This window comes from Cherax quadricarinatus, chromosome 39 (assembly GCF_038502225.1).
Source record: "Cherax quadricarinatus isolate ZL_2023a chromosome 39, ASM3850222v1, whole genome shotgun sequence".
NCBI classification, from domain to species: domain Eukaryota; kingdom Metazoa; phylum Arthropoda; class Malacostraca; order Decapoda; family Parastacidae; genus Cherax; species Cherax quadricarinatus.
In genome coordinates this window covers 17,678,299-17,699,084 of record NC_091330.1, presented here as the reverse complement: position 1 = coordinate 17,699,084, position 20,786 = coordinate 17,678,299, and the positions used below count along the sequence as shown (strand labels likewise).

General features: G+C 38.0%; 1 protein-coding gene across 6 annotated transcripts in view; it reads right to left on the bottom strand.

Moving 5' to 3' along the window:
- The window catches only part of LOC128696371 (chloride channel protein 2-like), a 411,833-nt gene that overhangs the window by 117,146 nt on the left and 273,901 nt on the right, over positions 1-20,786 (bottom strand). For all 6 annotated transcript variants that reach the window (XM_070092470.1, XM_070092468.1, XM_070092467.1 and 3 more), the window contains one exon: positions 18,809-18,910. In XM_070092470.1, coding sequence (XP_069948571.1) covers positions 18,809-18,910 — 102 coding nt within the window. The remainder of the gene's footprint in view (positions 1-18,808; positions 18,911-20,786) is intronic.

The window sequence follows — 20,786 nt, the reverse complement described above, 5'->3', positions numbered from 1 at the left end:
CTGAGGAGACCTGTCACGTAAGCCACCATATGGTATCCAGAACTTATTTCTGTGGTGGCAGTCTCCTGTTGTCTTACCCTGACTTCTCCCGCTACCAATGGTCACTTAAGGCCTCTTTATGAGAAACACCTCTATCAGAAGCTCTGGTTACGTGGTGTCTACCCATACATGGTTTGGCGACACCAGACTTTTAATTTTCTTGTTGGAGAAGCAACATTTGTCATCAGGGTCTTTGTCAGAGGAATGACTTGTATTCTGGCTTATATTCTGTTTTTGAAGTCCTCTTTTACGGCGAAGTTTAGTCCCCGAAAGGGGGGGGTGTGTTATGACCAAGGTCATAATGTGATTAATTTATATGTATTATCCACTTAATATTATACTCTGGGTTTCTTTAATATTAGCTAAATTAAAGATTCCACTAGTTTATAATATTATCTGATTTAGGAATATACCCGGGTATGATGTATATATATATATATATCTTGAGTAATGTGTTAGATAGGTACTCCTGGCTAAGGTTTATAACAAGGTATCTCCATTGGTGGGTAGTTTGCACCGCTCTACCCTCTCCCCCTTTTGACGAGTTGATGTCATGAAGGAAGTTACTGTATATGGCAGTTCACTCTCTCTGCTGACTCAGTGTGCATTGACTGAGCTACCCTCCTAGTACTCCGCCTTATTCTCACTTGGATAGAGAATTGGGTTATAGAAACTCCTGATCCAGCTTGTGGTTTATTGTGAAGTCTGCTGACAATCATATACAGTTATCTTCAGGTTACGATGTGACGACCAGTGTCAAGCTTAGAACTTTGTGATATATTCCTTATGCCAGGGAGTTACTCAGAAAAAGTGTTAATTCTCAATATATGTACTTGCACACAAGTAATGTTACTATTGAGGAAGCGATAATATTCCTCTGATCATTGTCAAGTGTAGTGACCATATTGACATGTACATTCTATTTAAGAGTTTTCTTGTGTGAAGGAAAGTTTCTGACAGTGATATTTAATAGATATTTATGAATATCTAAAGTATTTAAGCTTTTAAATAAAAAGAAACTTGAAAAGACTGAGTAACTATTATTTGTGCCTTACATTTCTAAGTTTGGAAACATATCCTTTCATTCTATGAAGTGTGTTGTTACGGAATGCACTAACCTGGCTAAAGATTAAGATTTGAACCGTAACATTCCCCAAAATTTAATCCCACCCCTCTCCCGAACACCTTAGCATTTACTTCCTTTACAACCCCATCTATAAATATATTAAACAACCATGGTGACATTACACATCCCTGTCTAAGACCTACTTTTACCGGGAAGTAGTCTCCCTCTCTTCTACACACCCTAACCTGAGCCTCACTATCCTCATAAAAACTCTTTACAGCATTTAGTAACTTACCACCTATTCCATATACTTGCAACATCTGCCACATTGCTCCTCTATCCACTCTATCATATGCCTTTTCTAAATCCATAAATGCAATAAAAACTTCCCTACCTTTATCTAAATACTGTTCACATATATGCTTCAATGTAAACACTTGATCTACACATCCCCTACCCACTCTGAAACCTCCTTGCTCATCCGCAATCCTACATTCTGTCTTACCTCTAATTCTTTCAATTATAACCCTACCGTACACTTTTCCTGGTACACTCAGTAAACTTATTCCTCTATAATTTTTACAGTCTCTTTTGTCCCCTTTCCCTTTATATAAAGGGACTATACATACTCTCTGCCTATCCCTAGGTACCTTCCCCTCTTTCATACATTTATTAAACAAAAGTACCAACCACTCCAACACTACATCCCCCCCTGCTTTTAACATTTCTGTCATGATCCCATCAGTTCCAGCTGCTTTACCCCCTTTCATTCTATGTAATGCCTCACGTACCTCCCCCACACTTACATTCTGCTCTTCTTCACTCCTAAAAGATGGTATACCTCCCTGACCATTGCATGAAATTACTGCCTCTCTTTCTTCCTTAACATTTAAAAGTTCCTCAAAATATTCTCGCCATCTACCTAATACCTCCATCTCCCCATTTCCTAATTCCCCCTACTCTGTTTTTAACTGACAAATCCATACTTTCCCTAGGCTTTCTTAATTTGTTTAACTCACTCCAAAATTTTTTCTTATTTTCATTAAAATTTCTTGACAGTGCCTCTCCCACTCTTTCATCTGCTCTCCTTTTGCACTCTCTCACCACTCTCTTTACCTTTCTTTTACTCTCCATATACTCTGCTCTTCTTATAACACTTCTGCTTTGTAAAAAGCTCTCATAAGCTACCTTTTTCTCTTTTATCACACCCTTTACTTCATCATTCCACCAATCACTCCTCTTTCCTCCTGCCCCCACCCTCCTATAACCACAAACTTCTGCCCCACATTCTAATACTAAATACATACATATACAAGCATATATATACACACCCCTCTGGGTTTCCTTTTATTTTCTTTCTAGTTCTTATTCTTGTTTATTTCCAATATCTCCATGGGGAATTGGAACAGAATTCTTCCTCCGTAAGCCATGGGTGTTGTAAAATGCCGGGAGCAAGGGGCTAGTAACCTCTTCTCCTGTATATATTACTAAATGTAAAAGGAGAAACTTTCGTTGTTCCTTTTGGGCCACCCCATCTCGGTGGGATACGGCCGGTGTGTTGAAAGAAAGAAGAAGACTTCTAAACTCCTAGGTAGTAGGTTGGTAGACAGCAACCGCCCAGGGAGGTACTACCGTCCTGCCAAGTGAGTGTAAAACAAAAGCCTGTAATTGTGTTACATGATGGTAGGATTGCTGGTGTCCTTTTTTCTGTCTCATAAACATGCAAGATTTCAGGTACGTCTTGCTACTTCTATTTACACTTAGGTCACACTACACATACATGTACAAGCATATATATACACACCCCTCTGGGTTTTCTGCTATTTTCTTTCTAGTTCTTGTTCTTGTTTATTTCCTTTTATCTCCATGGGGAAGTGGAACAGAATTCTTCCTCCGTAAGCTATGAGTGTTGTAAGAGGCGACTAAAATGCCGGAAGCAAGGGGCTAGTAACCCCTTCTCCTGTATAAATTACTAAATTTAAAAAGAGAAACTTTTGTTTTTCTTTTTGGGCCACCCTGCCTCGGTGGAATACGGCCGGTTTGTTGAAAGAAGAAGACGGCTTCTAAACTGTTGTATTCTGGGCACCTCTGCAAAAACAGTGATTATGTGTGAGTGAGGTGAAAGTGTTGAATGATGATGAAAAGTATTTTCTTTTTGGGGATTTTCTTTCTTTTTGGGTCACCCTGCCTCGGTGGGAGATGGCCGACTTGTTAAAAAAAAAAAATGCAGATTAGCTCATGTATAATTACAGCAGACAAGATGTTTATGCGCCAGGTTAACCCTGTATGACACAATATTCTGTAATACTGTAGTAACAGTAAACTATGCAAGATAAATCACCAATTCAATGATACTGTTTCAGTTAAGTCATCATGAGGTGGGATTGCAAGGGCATGTCTATTATATACTTAATATAAAATAATTCTCGTAACTTGATGGGAAGTCTTTTATTGAAAACTCTGGGTTCTGTTTTATATAACAAACTAGTTCTTTTATCATAATGGCAAAAATATAATAACAAAATCAAAATTTGCCTATGCAAGTTATAACTGAAAGCTCGCACACAGGATATACAATAATACAACAAACAAATCTTCCTCAGAAGCAATTTATTAGTTAATAATTTCCTGAGGTAATGGGAAAGAGAAACTTTTATAATTATGGATAGCTTCCAATGTGTGGCTCCTTTATGGATGTGAACATGTACAGAGGTTGGGGAAAATGGGAGTGTGAGTGAGTTTTATTAATGAATGTTCAGTAACTTTTATAGAAACAAAATCATTTAATGAACACAGTGTGTTGATTGTACAGTAATACTCAAAACTCAAGAATACATGAATGCCACATTATTTTGCTAATTAGCAAATATGATAGACCATTAAAATATACTATGTATAACTGTTTTGTATATGGAAATTTAACAATAAATAGGTCATTACTTACTATAATAAATACTTACCACACATACTGTACTGGACATTGTTTTGTATAACTTGTCATATTAACTCATATTTTTAGTACACTATATATACGTAATTACAAGATGGTATCACTTGTATAATCAAATGCTGTTATTAGCCCTTTGACTGTCGCAGCCCCAAATCCTGAGGTGTTTCCTGGTGTCGCAAAATATTTAAAAAAAAAAATTATTTTTTCTTATAAAATAGAGAATCTTTTGCCGATGGTAATGACACCAAAAGTATGAAATTTGATGGAAAACTTACAGAATTACGCTCTCGCGAAGTTAGCGACCTCGGCAACATTTATGTATCCGCGATTTTGCCCACTTTGAGCCCTATTTTCAATCAATTCTATTGTTCCAGTTCACCAAACTCATAGCTATTTCTTTAGAACTCCATTTGTTCTATTGATTGAGTACAAGAAACTGCCCATTTACCAATTTCAACTACCCAATAAAGTGGTCAGAAATTGGCAATTTGGCCAATTTGATGCAAATTAAAAAATATTGTCAGTTTCAAAATAGGGCCCAGAATGAATAATGCAGACATTCCTGGCTCTAAAATAACATTTTCTCTGTTCATCAGTAATGTCTCCAGGCCCCTGTTATAGTCCTCTTGCTTTCTATTTTAAATTCTTATTCACACAAAAAATAGAAGATTTACTGTTATGCAGACTGCTGCACTATTGTAATAATTGTATAAATAACATCAACCCATTCATGACTGCATATTAGAATGGCTAGTTGGACATTTATTGGACAATGACGTCATTTGTTTACTCTTGAACATCGGCAAAAATTTGACATTTCTGCCACTTGGAGCTCCATTTCAAGATCCTTTTCATAGAAAAACCAATCAAAATCACTTCTATTTCTATGATATGTTTTCCATTCTATCAAATGAGACCAAGAAAACAAGAATACAACTATAAATACTATACAAAAATACACCTCAAAGTCGGCGTTTTAATCCAAAAACATGGTCGGAGTTTTTTTCTCATTATGCACTGCGTGCTGCACAATTTTTTTATAATGCGCACACTGACCACACAGACCCATTCTCTCACATGTGGGCCTACCAGCTTTCTCCTGCTTGATTTGAAGCCACTAGAATTTTTGAGTATACATACGTCAAACACACTGGCTCGTAAGACGTACATATATGACCAAAACAGTCAGAGGGTTAAGATGAGTGATGGTAGCTGATGAAATATATAAACAACACAAGGTGAGTAAGTAGACAACTGAAAAACAAATATATCAACAATAAGGATCAAACAATCTCAAATGATGAATGATCCCATGCAGATTTAGCACTTTCTTATAAATACAAAAATAATAATGGGAAATAACTTTTCCCAACAGTTCATCTACCACAGTTAACAGAAAGACTGTTACTAGTTACCAGATGGCTTTAAGAAGAATATTCTCTAAGCATTTAAACTTATTTCTTAGAAACACTTCCTTAACATTTAATTCACTGTATTTACAACTGCACATAAAACTGGTGGAAAAAAGATGTGTACAGCAACCAAAGATTTTTTATATATTATTTCAATGTTTCATCTAAAAGAGGTCTTTATCATATGTAGAAATATGCAAAATATCTACATGTACAGTATACAGTGTTGAAAAGGTGTAGGAGAGGTGGCATCAGGTACAAGAGATGTCAAGTGAGAGTGAAGTAAGGTGTAGCATAATGCACCTGAGTTCAGGTGACATTAGAAGTCTTTGCCAAGAGGTCAGGTCCTAGTATTCTGTGCTATTTGTGTTGATCCAAAATTGTCTGTAGACATCCCACTGTTGTGTTACAGCATCAGTGACATAATGGTTGCAGATTATAAACACTACCGTCTGTCTTGGTCATTTAACACAGAGTAAATTACTTGTTTCCAGTTCATGAGATACGTGTGTGTGGCAGTGCAACGCACAGTCATTCCTGGTGTAATTTACTCTGCACAACACAGAACAGATGACACCAGGAATGCACGTGTGAAGGATAGAAGACACCGAGAATGTATATATACTGCAACACAATCACATAAGCAGGAAAAAAGAATATTTACTGCTCAAGGAAAATAAGTGATGTTTAATATCTGCAACCATTCATGTCACTGATACCATAACACAAAACAAAGAGATGTTCATTCTTGTAAAACCAATAACATAATTAAGTTTGGATCAACGCACACACAGTGCAAATACCAGGACCTGACGTTCTGGCCAAGACTTTTAATATTACCTGACCTGAGGTGCACTATACATCTTACTTCACTCTTGCCCAACATCTCTTGCACCTGATGCCACCTCTCCTACATCTGATGTGTCTACTTTTTCAGCACTATATATACAGTAGGGTCTTGCTTTACAGCATTTCACTTTACAGCATTTTGCTAATACAGACATTTCAAATTATGACCAAAACTTGTTATACGGCTCCCCCATCCCTACTTCACTTGCTAATATAGTTACCGAGCACCACACTGTTTGTTTACATCCTCTGTGCGTTCTGTGTCTCTCCATTATGTCTGGAAACTTTCCAAAATTTCAAGTGTTTTAAAGTTATTGCGTATTTTACACATTTTTTTTTTAATAGGTCGGCTGTCTCCCACCTAGGCAGGGTAACCCAAAAAAGAAAGAAACACTTTCGCCATCATTCAATTCTTTTACCATCCTTCACACGTAATCACTGTCTTTGCAGAGGTGCCCAGATATGACAGTTTAGATGTCACTCCAAACAGCCAATATCCCAAACCCCTCCTTTAAAATGCAGGGACTGTACTTCCCACCTCCAGAAGTATGGCTAACCAGTTTCCCTGAATCCCTTCACAAAATATTACCCTGCTCACACTCCAACCTAAATAAATTTACACGCTGTGCTGGCATGCAGGTACACACTGAAATCACTAAGTGTCTCACTAGTCTTGAAAACGTCATATTATTATTTTTTTTTTTTTTCAACAAGTCGGCCGTCTCCCACCGAGGCAGGGTGACCCAAAAAAGAAAGAAAATCCCCAAAAAGAAAATACTTTCATCATCATTCAACACTTTCACCACACTCGCACATTATCACTGTTTTTGCAGAGGTGATCAGAATACAACAGTCTAGAAGCATACACATATAAAGATACACAACATATCCCTCCAAACTGCCAATATCCCAAACCCCTCCTTTAAAGTGCAGGCATTGTACTTCCCATTTCCAGGACTCAAGTCCGACTATATGAAAATAACCGGTTTCCCTGAATCCCTTCACTAAATATTACCCTGCTCACACTCCAACAGATCGTCAGGTCCCAAGTACCATTCGTCTCCATTCACTCCTATCTAACACGCTCACGCACGCTTGCTGGAAGTCCAAGCCCCTTACCCACAAAACCTCCTTTACCCCCTCTCTCCAACCCTTTCGAGGACGACCCCTACCCCGCCTTCCTTCCCCTATAGATTTATATGCTTTCCATGTCATTCTACTTTGATCCATTCTCTCTAAATGACCAAACCACCTCAACAACCCCTCTTCTGCCCTCTGACTAATACTTTTATTAACTCCACACCTTCTCCTAATTTCCACACTCCGAATTTTCTGCATAATATTTACACCACACATTGCCCTTAAACAGGACATCTCCACTGCCTCCAACCGTCTCCTCGCTGCTGCATTTACCACCCAAGCTTCACACCCATATAAGAGTGTTGGTACTACTATACTTTCATACATTCCCTTCTTTGCCTCCATAGATAACGTTTTTTGACTCCACATATACCTCAACGCACCACTCACCTTTTTTCCCTCATCAATTCTATGATTAACCTCATCCTTCATAAATCCATCCGCCGACACGTCAACTCCCAAGTATCTGAAAACATTCACTTCTTCCATACTCCTCCTCCCCAATTTGATATCCAATTTTTCTTTATCTAAATCATTTGACACCCTCATCACCTTACTCTTTTCTATGTTCACTTTCAACTTTCTACCTTTACACACATTCCCAAACTCATCCACTAACCTTTGCAATTTTTCTTTAGAATCTCCCATAAGCACAGTATCATCAGCAAAAAGTAACTGTGTCAATTCCCATTTTGAATTTGATTCCCCATAATTTAATCCCACCCCTCTCCCAAACACCCTAGCATTTACTTCCTTTACAACCCCATCTATAAATATATTAAACAACCATGGTGACATTACACATCCCTGTCTAAGACCTACTTTTACCGGGAAGTAGTCTCCCTCTCTTCTACACACCCTAACCTGAGCCTCACTATCCTCATAAAAACTCTTTACAGCATTTAATAACTTACCACCTATTCCATATACTTGCAACATCTGCCACATTGCTCCTCTATCCACTCTATCATATGCCTTTTCTAAATCCATAAATGCAATAAAAACTTCCCTATCTTTATCTAAATACTGTTCACATATATGCTTCAATGTAAACACCTGATCTACACATCCCCTACCCACTCTAAAACCTCCTTGCTCATCCGCAATCCTACATTCTGTCTTACCTCTAATTCTTTCAATTATAACCCTACCGTACACTTTTCCTGGTATACTCAGTAAGCTTATTCCTCTATAATTTTTAGTCTCTTTTGTCCCCTTTCCCTTTATATAAAGGGACTATACATGCTCTCTGCCAATCCCTAGGTACCTTCCCCTCTTTCATACATTTATTAAACAAAAGTACCAACCACTCCAACACTATATCCCCCCTTGCTTTTAACATTTCTGTCATGATCCCATCAGTTCCAGCTGCTTTACCCCCTTTCATTTTACGTAATGCCTCACGTACCTCCCCCACACTTACATTCTGCTCTTCTTCACTCCTAAAAGATGGTATACCTCCCTGACCAGTGCATGAAATTACTGCCTCTGTTTCTTCCTTAACATTTAAAAGTTCCTCAAAATATTCTCGCCATCTACCCAATACCTCCATCTCCCCATCTACTAACTCCCCTACTCTGTTTTTAACTGACAAATCCATATTTTCCCTAGGCTTTCTTAACTTGTTTAACTCACTCCAAAATTTTTTCTTATTTTCATTAAAATTTCTTGACAGTGCCTCTCCCACTCTATCATCTGCTCTCCTTTTGCACTCTCTCACCACTCTCTTTACCTTTCTTTTACTCTCCATATACTCTGCTCTTCTTATAACACTTCTGCTTTGTAAAAACCTCTCATAAGCTACCTTTTTCTCTTTTATCACACCCTTTACTTCATCATTCCACCAATCACTCCTCTTTCCTCCTGCCCCCACCCTCCTATAACCACAAACTTCTGCCCCACATTCTAATACTGCATTTTTAAAACTATTCCAACCCTCTTCAACCCCCCCACTACTCATCTTTGCACTAGCCCACCTTTCTGCCAATAGTCGCTTATATCTCACCCGAACTTCCTCCTCCCTTAATTTATACACTTTCACCTCCCTCTTACTTGTTGTTGCCACCTTACTCTTTTCCCATCTACCTCTTACTCTAACTGTAGCTACAACTAAATAATGATCCGATATATCAGTTGCCCCTCTATAAACATGTACATCCTGGAGCCTACCCATCAACCTTTTATCCACCAATACATAATCTAATAAACTACTTTCATTACGTGCTACATCATACCTTGTATATTTATTTATCCTCTTTTTCATAAAATATGTATTACTTATTACCAAATTTCTTTCTACACATAGCTCAATTAAAGGCTCCCCATTTACATTTACCCCTGGCACCCCAAATTTACCTACTACTCCTTCTATAACATTTTTACCCACTTTAGCATTGAAATCCCCAACCACCATTACTCTCACACTTGATTCAAAACTCCCCATGCATTCACTCAACATTTCCCAAAATCTCTCTCTCTCCTCTACACTTCTCTCTTCTCCAGGTGCATACACGCTTATTATAACCCACTTTTCACATCCAATCTTTATTTTACTCCACATAATCCTTGAATTAATACATTTATAGTCCCTCTTTTCCTGCCATAGCTTATCCTTCAACATTATTGCTACTCCTTCTTTAGCTCTAACTCTATTTGAAACCCCTGACCTAATCCCATTTATTCCTCTCCACTGAAACTCTCCCACCCCCTTCAGCTTTGTTTCACTTAAAGCCAGGACATCCAGCTTCTTCTTATTCATAACATCCACAATCATCTCTTTCTTATCATCTGCACAACATCCACGCACATTCAGACTTCCCACTTTGACAATTTTCTTCTTCTTATTCTTTTTAGTAATCTTTACAGGAAAAGGGGTTACTAGCCCATTGTTCCCGGCATTTTAGTTGACTTTTACAACACGCATGGCTTACGGAGGAAAGATTCTTATTCCACTTCCCCATGGATATAAAAGGAAAATTAATAAGACCAAGAACTATTAAGATAAAATCAAAGAAAACTCAGATGAGTGTGTATAAATAAATGTGTACATGTATTTGTAGTGTGACCTAAGTGTAAGTAGAAGTAGCAAGACATGCCTGTAATCTTGCATATTTATGAGACAGACAAAAGACATCAGCAATCCTACCATCATGTAAAACAATCACAGGCTTCGTTTTACACTCACTTGTCAGGACGGTAGTACCTCCCTGGGTGGTTGCTGTCTACCAACCTACTACCTATATTATTATTATTATTATTATTAATAATAATCGCTATGAGTGCTTGAAATGTCATATATTACGTTAATATAGACATTTTCATTAATCCATCTATAATATTTTTTCAAATTATATAAGGAACATGCTACATAACATATAAATATGATACATAGACCCACAGTAGAATATATCTGACATAAATATGAGGTGTGGTAGTCGAGCGGCTTGTCGGAGTGACAACAAGAATTATTTATTTATTTATTTATTAATTTGAACATGATACAGAGAAGTACAAGGAATACAATTTTTTAAAGTGCAGCATGCCAAAGCCCCTTGTATGCAGAGCATTATGGGCAGGCTGAAAATTTACTTAAGATTAACTAAGCACTGATATATTCAGTGGTACAAAAATTATTGTAAAACAGATAACAATTTAGTACAAATGAGTATTACAAAGACAGGTCATATGGTCATTACTGTGTTGCTGTGTAATCAGTAGAATGGAGTATTCTGTTAGGTAATGAAGTTAAATAGTAACAAAGTTTGATTGGGTCACAGGTTGACATTTATGAGATACAATAATGAGATACATATATGAGATACAATTTATGAGATACAATTATTCAGTATTTATTTAGTTGTGGGTGAGTAAGTGATTTTTGAGAAGAGACTTGAATTTATAAACAGACAGTGTTTCTTTTATATTCACAGGTAATGAATTCCAGATTTTAGGGCCTTTTATGTGCATTGAGTTTTTGCATAGCGTGAGATGGACACGAGGAACATCAAAGAGTGATCTGTACCTTGTGTTATGGTCGTGTGTTCTGTTGAGGTTGGTAAGGAGATGTTTGAGGGGAGGGTTTATGTCAGAGTTAAGTGTTCTATGTATGTAGTAGGTGCAGTAATAAGTATGGATGTCTTGTATTGTGAGTAGGTTTAGAGTTTTGAATATTGGTGGAGTGTGCTGTCTGTAGTGGGAATTTGTTATCATTCTGACTGCAGCCTTTTGTTGGGTGATTAGTGGTCTGAGATGGTTTATTGTTGTTGAGCCCCATGCACAAATTCCATAGGTGAGATAGGGGTAAATAAGTGAGTGATATAGGGCCAGGAGGGCTGACTGTGGAACATAGTACCGTATCTTCGATAGTATGCCTACGGTCTTGGAATTTTTGGGGGGAAATTTGTTGTATATGTGTTTGAAATTTGAGTCTATTATCAAGGTGGATTCCTAAGAATTTTCCCTCTGTGAGTTTTGTGATAGGTGATCCATTTATCATTATGTTAAGAGACACATCTGTAGCTCTGTTACCAAACTGAATGTAGTAGGTTTTGTCAATGTTTAGAGTAAGTTTGTTGGTCCTCATCCAGGTTGATATTTTCTGTAATTCGGTATTTACAGTATTGGCTAGCATGACTGGGCTCGGGTGAGAGTAGACATATGTAGTGTCATCTGCAAATAGTGTGGGTTTGAGTAGTTGCGATGCATTTGGTAAGTCATTTATGTATATGAGAAAGAGAAGAGGGCCTAGGACACTTCCCTGTGGGACACCAACTGCAATTGGCTGTGCGGAAGAGTTTGCCCCATTTGTGTTCACATATTGGCTTCTGTTGCTGAGGTATGACTTTAGGTAGTTGAGGGAGTGCCCTCTTATACCATAGTGCGACAATTTTATGTGGAGCAAGTCGTGGTCAACTGTATCGAAAGCTTTACGTAAGTCAATGAAGATCCCCAGTGGGACTTCTTTTTTCTTTATTGCTGTATAAATATGTTCTAGCATGTGGATAATAGCATCATTAGTATTTTTATTAGGCCTGAACCAAAATTGACAGGGGTTGAGTATGTTGTGGGAGATGAGGTAGGAATAGATATGCTTATGGATTAATTTTTCAAAGATTTTAGAGAGAGGGTGTAAGTTGGATATTGGCCTATAGTTATTCAAGTCTGTGTGGTCTCCTCCTTTATGGATCGGGGTGACCCTTGCTATTTTGAGAACTGTAGGAAAGGTAGAGGATTCAATGGATTTGTTAAAGAGTGTTGCAATGATTGGTGATAGCACCTGTGACACTTTTTTGCATATAATGGGTGGTAAGGTATTTAAATCTCCTGTCTTGTTTTTTAGTTTGTTGATAATAAGGGAAACTTCAGTTGGGTTAGTTGGAGCTAGGAACAGTGCATTCGGGTAGTTGCCAGTGAGGTAGTCATTGGGTGGGGTATCTGAGCTTGGGATTTTATTGGCAAGGTTTTTTCCTATAGTGGAGAAGAAATCATTGAGTCTGTTTGCTGTTTCAGAAGGTGGGAATTGGGGTTCATCTGGTTTTGTTAATTCAATTTCGCTATTTCGTGTTATCTTTTTTGTTCCTAGTATTTCTGATAGGGTTTTCCAGGTCTTTTTTATGTCACCTCGTAAGTTCTCATAATACAATTTTTTAGCCCTTCTTATTAGGCTGGTTAGGATTGACGAGTAACATTTTGTTTAGTCTCTGGTTATGTGGCCCATTCTGTACTGTTTTTCATATAGGTGCTTTGTATTTATGGATTTCAGGATACTGGGTGTTAGCCAGGGACTGTTCAGTCTCTTCGCAGTCATCTGCTTAGTTTTTTAGGGCAGTGCTTGTTATAGAGGTATTGGGTCTTTTTTAGAAAATTAGAAATACATTCATCAATATCTGTATAGATTTCTAGCTCAGTGTGCCAGTCAATGTTTGTCACTGTTGCTGTGAAGTTATTGATAGCTGCCTCATTGTGAAGTCTGAAAGTGACTTTAGTAGTGTCTAGGGGTAATTTGCCAAGGTTTGTTATGAGGAAAGTAGGGTAATGGTCTGTGGTATTATCTGTGATTATGCCTGATCTTAAGGGGGATATATATTTTCTCTAATACAACACCGGAGAAAATGTGTACACTATAGTGTTACTGGGGGTAACTGTTTACTCGTTCTTTTTCATTTATGATGGCATCTAAGGGTAGATGTTGGAAATGATTAAACTCAGTGAACAAGGTATGTCGATGGTATTAATAATAATAAACACGCTGGGTAACAGGTACATCTTGCTACTTCTACTTACACTTAGGTCACACTACACAGGCAAGCACAAGCATATACTATATATATATATACATACACACATCTAGGGTTTTTCTTCTTTTTCTTAATAGCTTTTGTTCTTGTTTTTTTTTCTCTCTCTATTGTCCATGGGAAAGTGGAAAAGAATCTTTCCTCCGTAAGCCATGCGTGTCGTAAGAGGTGACTAAAATGCCGGGAGCAAGAGGCTAGTAACCCCTTCTCCTGTATAAATTACTAAATTTAAAAAGAGAAACTTTTGTTTTTCTTTTTGGGCCACCCTGCCTCGGTGGGATACGGCCAGTTTGTCAAAAAAAAAAAAAACTTTATACAACTGGGATGCTTGAATGTGCGTGGAAGCAGTGCGGATGATAAGAAAGAGATGATTGCTGATGTTATGAATGAAAAGAAGTTGCATGTCCTGGCCCTAAGCGAAACAAAACTGAAGGGGGTAGGTGAGTTTCAGTGGGGAAAAATATTATTATTATTAAGTTAGGAGTAGCTGAGAGAGTCAGAGCTAAGGAAGGGGTAGTAATAATGTTGAAGGACCAGTTATTCAAGGATTATGTGGATTAAAATAAGGGTCGGATGTGAAAAGTGGGTCATAATAAGCGTGTTTGCACCTGGAGAAGAGAGGAGTGTAGAGGAGAGAGAGAGATTTTGGGAGACGTTAAGTGAATGTATAGGAACCTTTGAACCAAGTGAGAGAGTAATTGTGGTAGGGGACCTAAATGCTAAAGTAGGAGAACATTTAGAGAGGGTGTGGTAGGTAAGTTTGGGGTGCCAGATGTAAATGATAATGGGAGCCCTTTGATTGAACTTTGCATAGAAAGGTGTTTAGTTATAAGTAATACGTATTTTAAGAAAAAGAAGATAAATAAGTATACAAGATATGATGTAGGGAGTAATGACAGTAGTTTGTTGGACTATATAGTGGTAGATAAAAGACTGTTGAGGAGACTTCAGGATGTACATGTTTATAGAGGGGCCACAGATATATCAGATCACTTTCTAGTTGTAGCTACAGTGAGAGTAAAAGGTAGATGGGATACAAGGAAAACAGAAGCAGCAAGTAAGAGAGGTGAAGGTGTATAAACTAAAAGAGGAGGCAGTTAGGGTAAGATATAAACAACTATTGGAGGATAGATGAGCTAGTGAGAGTATAGGCAATGGGGTAAAAGATGTATGGGGTAGGTTTAAGAATGTAGTGTTAGAATGTTCAGCAGAAGTTTGTGGTTACAGGAAAGTGGGTGCGGGAGGGAAGAGGAGCGATTGGTGGAATAATGATGTAGAGAGACTAGTAAGGGAGAAAAAGTTAGCATATGAGAGGTTTTTACAAAGTAGAAGTGATACAAGGAGGGAAGAGTATATGGAAAGAAAAAGAGAGGTTAAGAGAGTGGTGAAGCAATGTAAAAAGAGAGCAAATGAGAGAGTGGGTGAGATGTTATCAACAAATTTTGTTGAAAATAAGAAAAAGTTTTGGAGTGAGATTAATAAGTTCAGGAAGCCTAGGGAACAAATGGATTTGAGAGTTAAAAATAGGAAAGGAGAGTTGTTAAATGAAGAGTTAGAGGTATCGGGAAGATGGAGGGAATATTTTGAGGAATTGTTAAATGTTGATGAGGATAGGGAGGCTGTGATTTCGTGTATATGGCAAGGAGGAATAACATCTTGTAGGAGTGAGGAAGAGCCAGTTGTGAGTGTGGGGGAGGTTCGTGAGGCTGAGGGTAGAATGCAAGGGGGTAAGGCAGCTGGGATTGATGGGATAAAGATAGAAATGTTAAAAGCAGGAGGGTATATAGTTTTGGAGTGGTTGGTGCTATTATTTAATAAATGTATGGAAGAGGGTAAGGTACCTAGGGATTGGCAGAGAGCATGCATAGTTCCTTTGTATAAAGGCAAAGGGGATAAATGAGTGCAAAATTTATAGAGGAATAAGTCTGTTGAGTACATCTGGTAAAGTGTATGGTAGAGTTATTATTGAAAGACTTAAGAGTAAGACAGAGAGTAGGATAGCAGATGAACAAGGAGGCTTTAGGAAAGGTAGGGGGTGTGTAGACCAAGTGGTTACAGTGAAACATATAGGTGAACAGTATCTAGATAAGGGTAAAGAGGTTTTTGTGGCATTTATGGATTTAGAAAAGGCATATGACAGGGTGGATAGGGGGGGCAATGTGGCAGATGTTGCAGGTGTATGGTATAGGAGGTAGGTTACTGAAAGCAGTGAAGAGTTTTTAAGAGGATAGTGAGGCTCAGGTTAGAGTATGTAGGAGGGAGATTATTTCCCAGTAAAAGTAGGCCTTAGACAAGGATATGTGATGTCACTGTGGCTGTTCAATATATTTATAGATGGGGTTGTAAGAGAAGTGAATGCTAGGGTCTTGGCAAGAGGTGTTGACTTAAAAGATAAAGAATCAAACACAAAGTGGGAGTTGTCACAGTTGCTCTTTGCTGATGACACGGTGCTTGTGGGAGATTCTGAAGAGAAGTTGCAGAGGTTGGTGGATGAATTTGGTAGGGTATGTAAAAGAAGAAAATTAAAAGTGAATATAGGAAAGAGTAAGGTTATGAGGATAACAAAAAGATTAGGTGACGAAAGACTGGATATCAGATTGGAGGGAGAGAGTATGGAGGAGGTGAATATTTAGGAGTGGATGTGTCAATAGATGGGTCTATAAAGGATGAGGTGAATCACAGAATTGATGAGGGGAAAAGGGTGAGTAGTGCACTCACGAGTCTGTGGAGACAAAGAACTTTGTCCGTGGAAGCAAAAAGGGGAATGTATGAGAGTATAGTTGTACCCACACTCTTGTATGGGTGTGAAGCATGGGTGATGAATGTTGCAACGAGGAGAAGGCTGGAGGCAGTGGAGATGTTGTGTCTGAGGGCAATGTGTGGTGTGAATATAATGCAGAGAATTCGTAGTTCAGAAATTAGGAGAAGGTGTGGGATTACCAAAACTATTATCCAGAGGGCTAAGGAGGGGTTGTTGAGGTGGTTTGGACATGAAGAGAGAATGGAACAAAAGAGAATGACTTTGAGAGTGTATAAATCTGTAGTGGGGGGAAGGCGGGGTAGGGGTCAGCCTAGGAAGGGTTGGAGGGAGGGGGTAAAGGAGGTTTTGTGTGCGAGGGGCTTGGACTTCCAGCAAGCGTGCATGAGCATATTTGATAGGAGTGAATGGAGACAAATGGTTTTTAATGCTTGACGTGCTGTTGGAGTGTGAGCAAAGTAACATTTATGAAGGGATTCAGGGAAACCAGCAGGCCAGACTTGAGTCCTGGAGATAGGAAGTACAGTGTCTACACTCTGAAGGAGGGGTGTTAATGTTGCAGTTTTATAACTGTAGTGTAAAGTACCCCTCTGGCAAGACAGTGATGGAGTGAATGATGATGAAAGTTTTTCTTTTTCAGGCCACCCTGCCTTGGTGGGAATTGGCTGATGTGTTAATAATAAAAATAATAATAATAATAATAATTTCTCTGGGGCACTTTAAATTTAAGCTGTATATTTCATGTAGGTATGGTAACTGGTGTATAGGAGTTACTACACCTGACTTTGTATAATAAATGCAGCCTCTCCTCACTTAGCGATGTACTCGTTTACAGATGCCTCGGACTTGCGATGGGCTCTCTGACCAGTATTTATACCTAAATAATCTATATTAGAGCTGATTTCCTCTATTCTGTTTATTACAATATACAGTACACTACTGTATAAACATTTAAAAATATACCAGAAATGTTATAAATGGTGCAAAGGTGACATTAAAACAATATCAAAGATGGTTGACACAAACCCACTACCATTATAGTATGCTCCTCACTTAGCTACAAATTCGTTTAACAACGTTGTCTTAAGAACAGAACTCTTGTCATTAAGTGAGGTGAGGCTGTACTCACTTCCCACCCTACATTAAGACTACACATATTTTAAGGAAAGTAATGAGTGTACTGTATGTGTATTTTATCACTCTGGGGAGCTTTAAATATTGTACATTACATGTAGATATGGTAGCTAAGCCTCCATGGGGAAGTGGAACAGAATTCTTCCTCCGTAAGCCATGCGTGTTGTAAGAGACGACTAAAATGCCAGGAGCAAGGGTCTAGTAATCCCTTCTCCTGTATATATTACTAAATTTAAAAGGAGAAGCTTTGTTTTTCCTTTTGGGCCACCCTGCCTCGGTGGGATACGGCCGGTGTGTTGAAAGAAGTTGAAAGATGGTAGCTAGGTCGGCTACCATACCTACCACACATGACTTCCTACAATAAATACTACTACTCATCTCTCATAAATAACAAGACACAATACTGTGACTGGAACAATACACAAATAACCAGCACATAAGAGAGAGGAGCTTATGATAATGTTTGTGACTTTGTAAATGGTTCAAGTCGGACCGAAATATTGTCATAACCTCCTCTCTCCTATGTGCGGGTTATTTGTGTACTACTCATCTTTCACCCTACATTAAGACTACAAATATTTTAAAGTAAGTAATGAATGTACTGTGTATGTATTTTACTTTTTCTTGTTTTTTAATGCCTAGTTCTACTGTTAAATTAATATATGTTAGTGTAAACTTATTATCTGGCATTTATATGCATATACAAGTGGAAAAAAAATCGTGTTCTGCTTTACAGCAATTTCCACTTTACGGCAGTAGCCTGGAGCCTAACTTGCCATACAAGTGAGGCCATACTGTATACATAATAGTCAATGTTTTGCATATTTCCTGTATTTGATTCTTGTAAGTGAAATAGCATAACAAATAAAAAGTCAGATGTTGCAATAGATATCTTTCCACCACTTGACTTACATTCATATTCTTACTGCATATAAAAATACCAAAAAATTACATCTCTGAGAGATTTCAGTTTAATTCAGATAATAATTTCCAAAATGAAGGAAAAATGTATTAAAAATTGATAGTTGGATATCTAGAGACAAATATTCAACTAAAATATAACTTCAGTCTACGTATTTAAGCAGGGACGACTATGTTTGTAAAATGGAATCACATTACTGTATATTAACATTAAAATTTACCAAAAAAATATTTTAACATGAGTACCTCTTCTGTAGGAAGGCCTTCATCTTCTTGTTCTTCCGCATGAAGATGACATACTGACGGTGCACCCATACATAGAATGCCCCCAAGAAGCCGCACACCACGCTGTTGGCAATTAAACATGTAATGAGGATGCTTAGATGAAACAGCATTTAGAAAAAAATAGAATACAGGAGACCAGTATGTGTGAGGGGGCTGAAGAGATATAAAGACCTAAGAATCTGAAAGAAAAAGCTACCTTAATGTCAATGAGTGGCTCTTGATCCAAGGCATTGAAGTTAACCTTCCATTCCTCAGATGAAATCTGACTACCTTTTATTCCCCAGGCATTGTATTATCCCTACAAATTTAGTGTTATTGTAATAACGACAGTAAGGGCAGTGCAAATTAATCTGCAGGAGTTGAATGATGATAGACCTAGCAGGTGAGGACATGTTTAGGAGGATAGTGTTCCACAGGTTTATCATTAACTAGAAGAAAAAATTCCTAGTCTATCATATACTGACATTAGGTGAGTTTGAAGTTTAGTCCCTTGCACGTGTCATGTAAGACTTCTTGATGCAGTGGTCCAAGTTTACACTATCCAACTTCTTTAGAATTCTCAATGCTGTATAAGTTTAGCCCTGTCATGCCTTATTTGAAGAGTTGTCAGTCTGGTGGCTCAAAGTGTATATTTTTGTAATTGAGCTGATTTATTTCTGGAATAACAGTCATTGCACCATGTTGAATTGCCTCCAGTGATGTATGGTAATGAAAAATATTTTTCTGTAGGTATGTTATCAGTGCTCATACAGTACATATTAGGTGCCATTGTTGCCTCAGATCACATCCAACCAACTCTCATTGCCAACTAGTGTGTTATGTTATATTTACTCAATACAAACAGAAATCTCACGAAGGGTCACACCTACAAATCAGGGTGACCCTAAAAAAATACATTCATCATTTCTCATACTATAGCTGTCTTAATTTCACATAGACAACACATGAATGACTGACCTGAATCATTACAACCTGACTTTTCAAACTGTCTAACCAGTTTCTCTGAGAATACCTACATCTTGTTTTTCAACGCACTGGCTGTCTCCCACCAAGGCAGGGTGACCCAAGAAAAGAAACACTTTCATCATCATCCAACACTTTCACCATCAGTCACACATAATCACTGTCTTTGCATACTGTGATTATGTGTGAATGATGTGACAGTTTAGATGTCACTCCAAACAACCAATATCCCAAATCTTCTCCTTTAAAGTGCAAGCATTGTACATATCACCTCCAGGACTCAAATCCTGTAATCAGTTTTCCTGAATCTCTTCCCAAAATATTACCCTGCTCACACTTCAACAGCTCGTCAGGTCCCAAAAACCATTTCTTTCCATTCACTCTTATCTAACACATTCACACACACATGCTGCATGTCCAAGCCCCTTGCACACAAAACCTCTTTTACCCCGTCCCTTTATCTTTTCCTAGGATGACCGTTACCTACACATATACAGTATTTTTTATGCTCAAGCCCCCAACAGCACTTCAGATCCAAAATAACTAGCAAAGAGTGGAAGAGTTTATTCAAGTGTAAATAAGAATAACCATTTCAACAACACTCAGATATTTGTTAAGAGAGTTCACTTTCCTATTTTAATCCTCTGTTGTTTCAGCTACTCACAATTTTACTCTTTAACATGGCATGACAATAAGTATGTCTATCATTATCTCTGACAAGTATAATGGCCATATATTTGGGTACAGCATTGTTCTTCAGATTGTTAAGTAGTCTGTACAGAACTGAATCAGAAGCCGACTGGTGTCTGAATCTGTGCAGTTGGTGAGCTGTGCTGATACACAAGGTAAGCAGATGATTTATAAAGTTATAAGAGATGATAAAGTTCATTTGTGGATTATTAGGAGGTCTACCAACAAGTGTCTATTTTTATAAATGGTCCATGGAACCTGACCACAGAATGTAATGGTTATACAT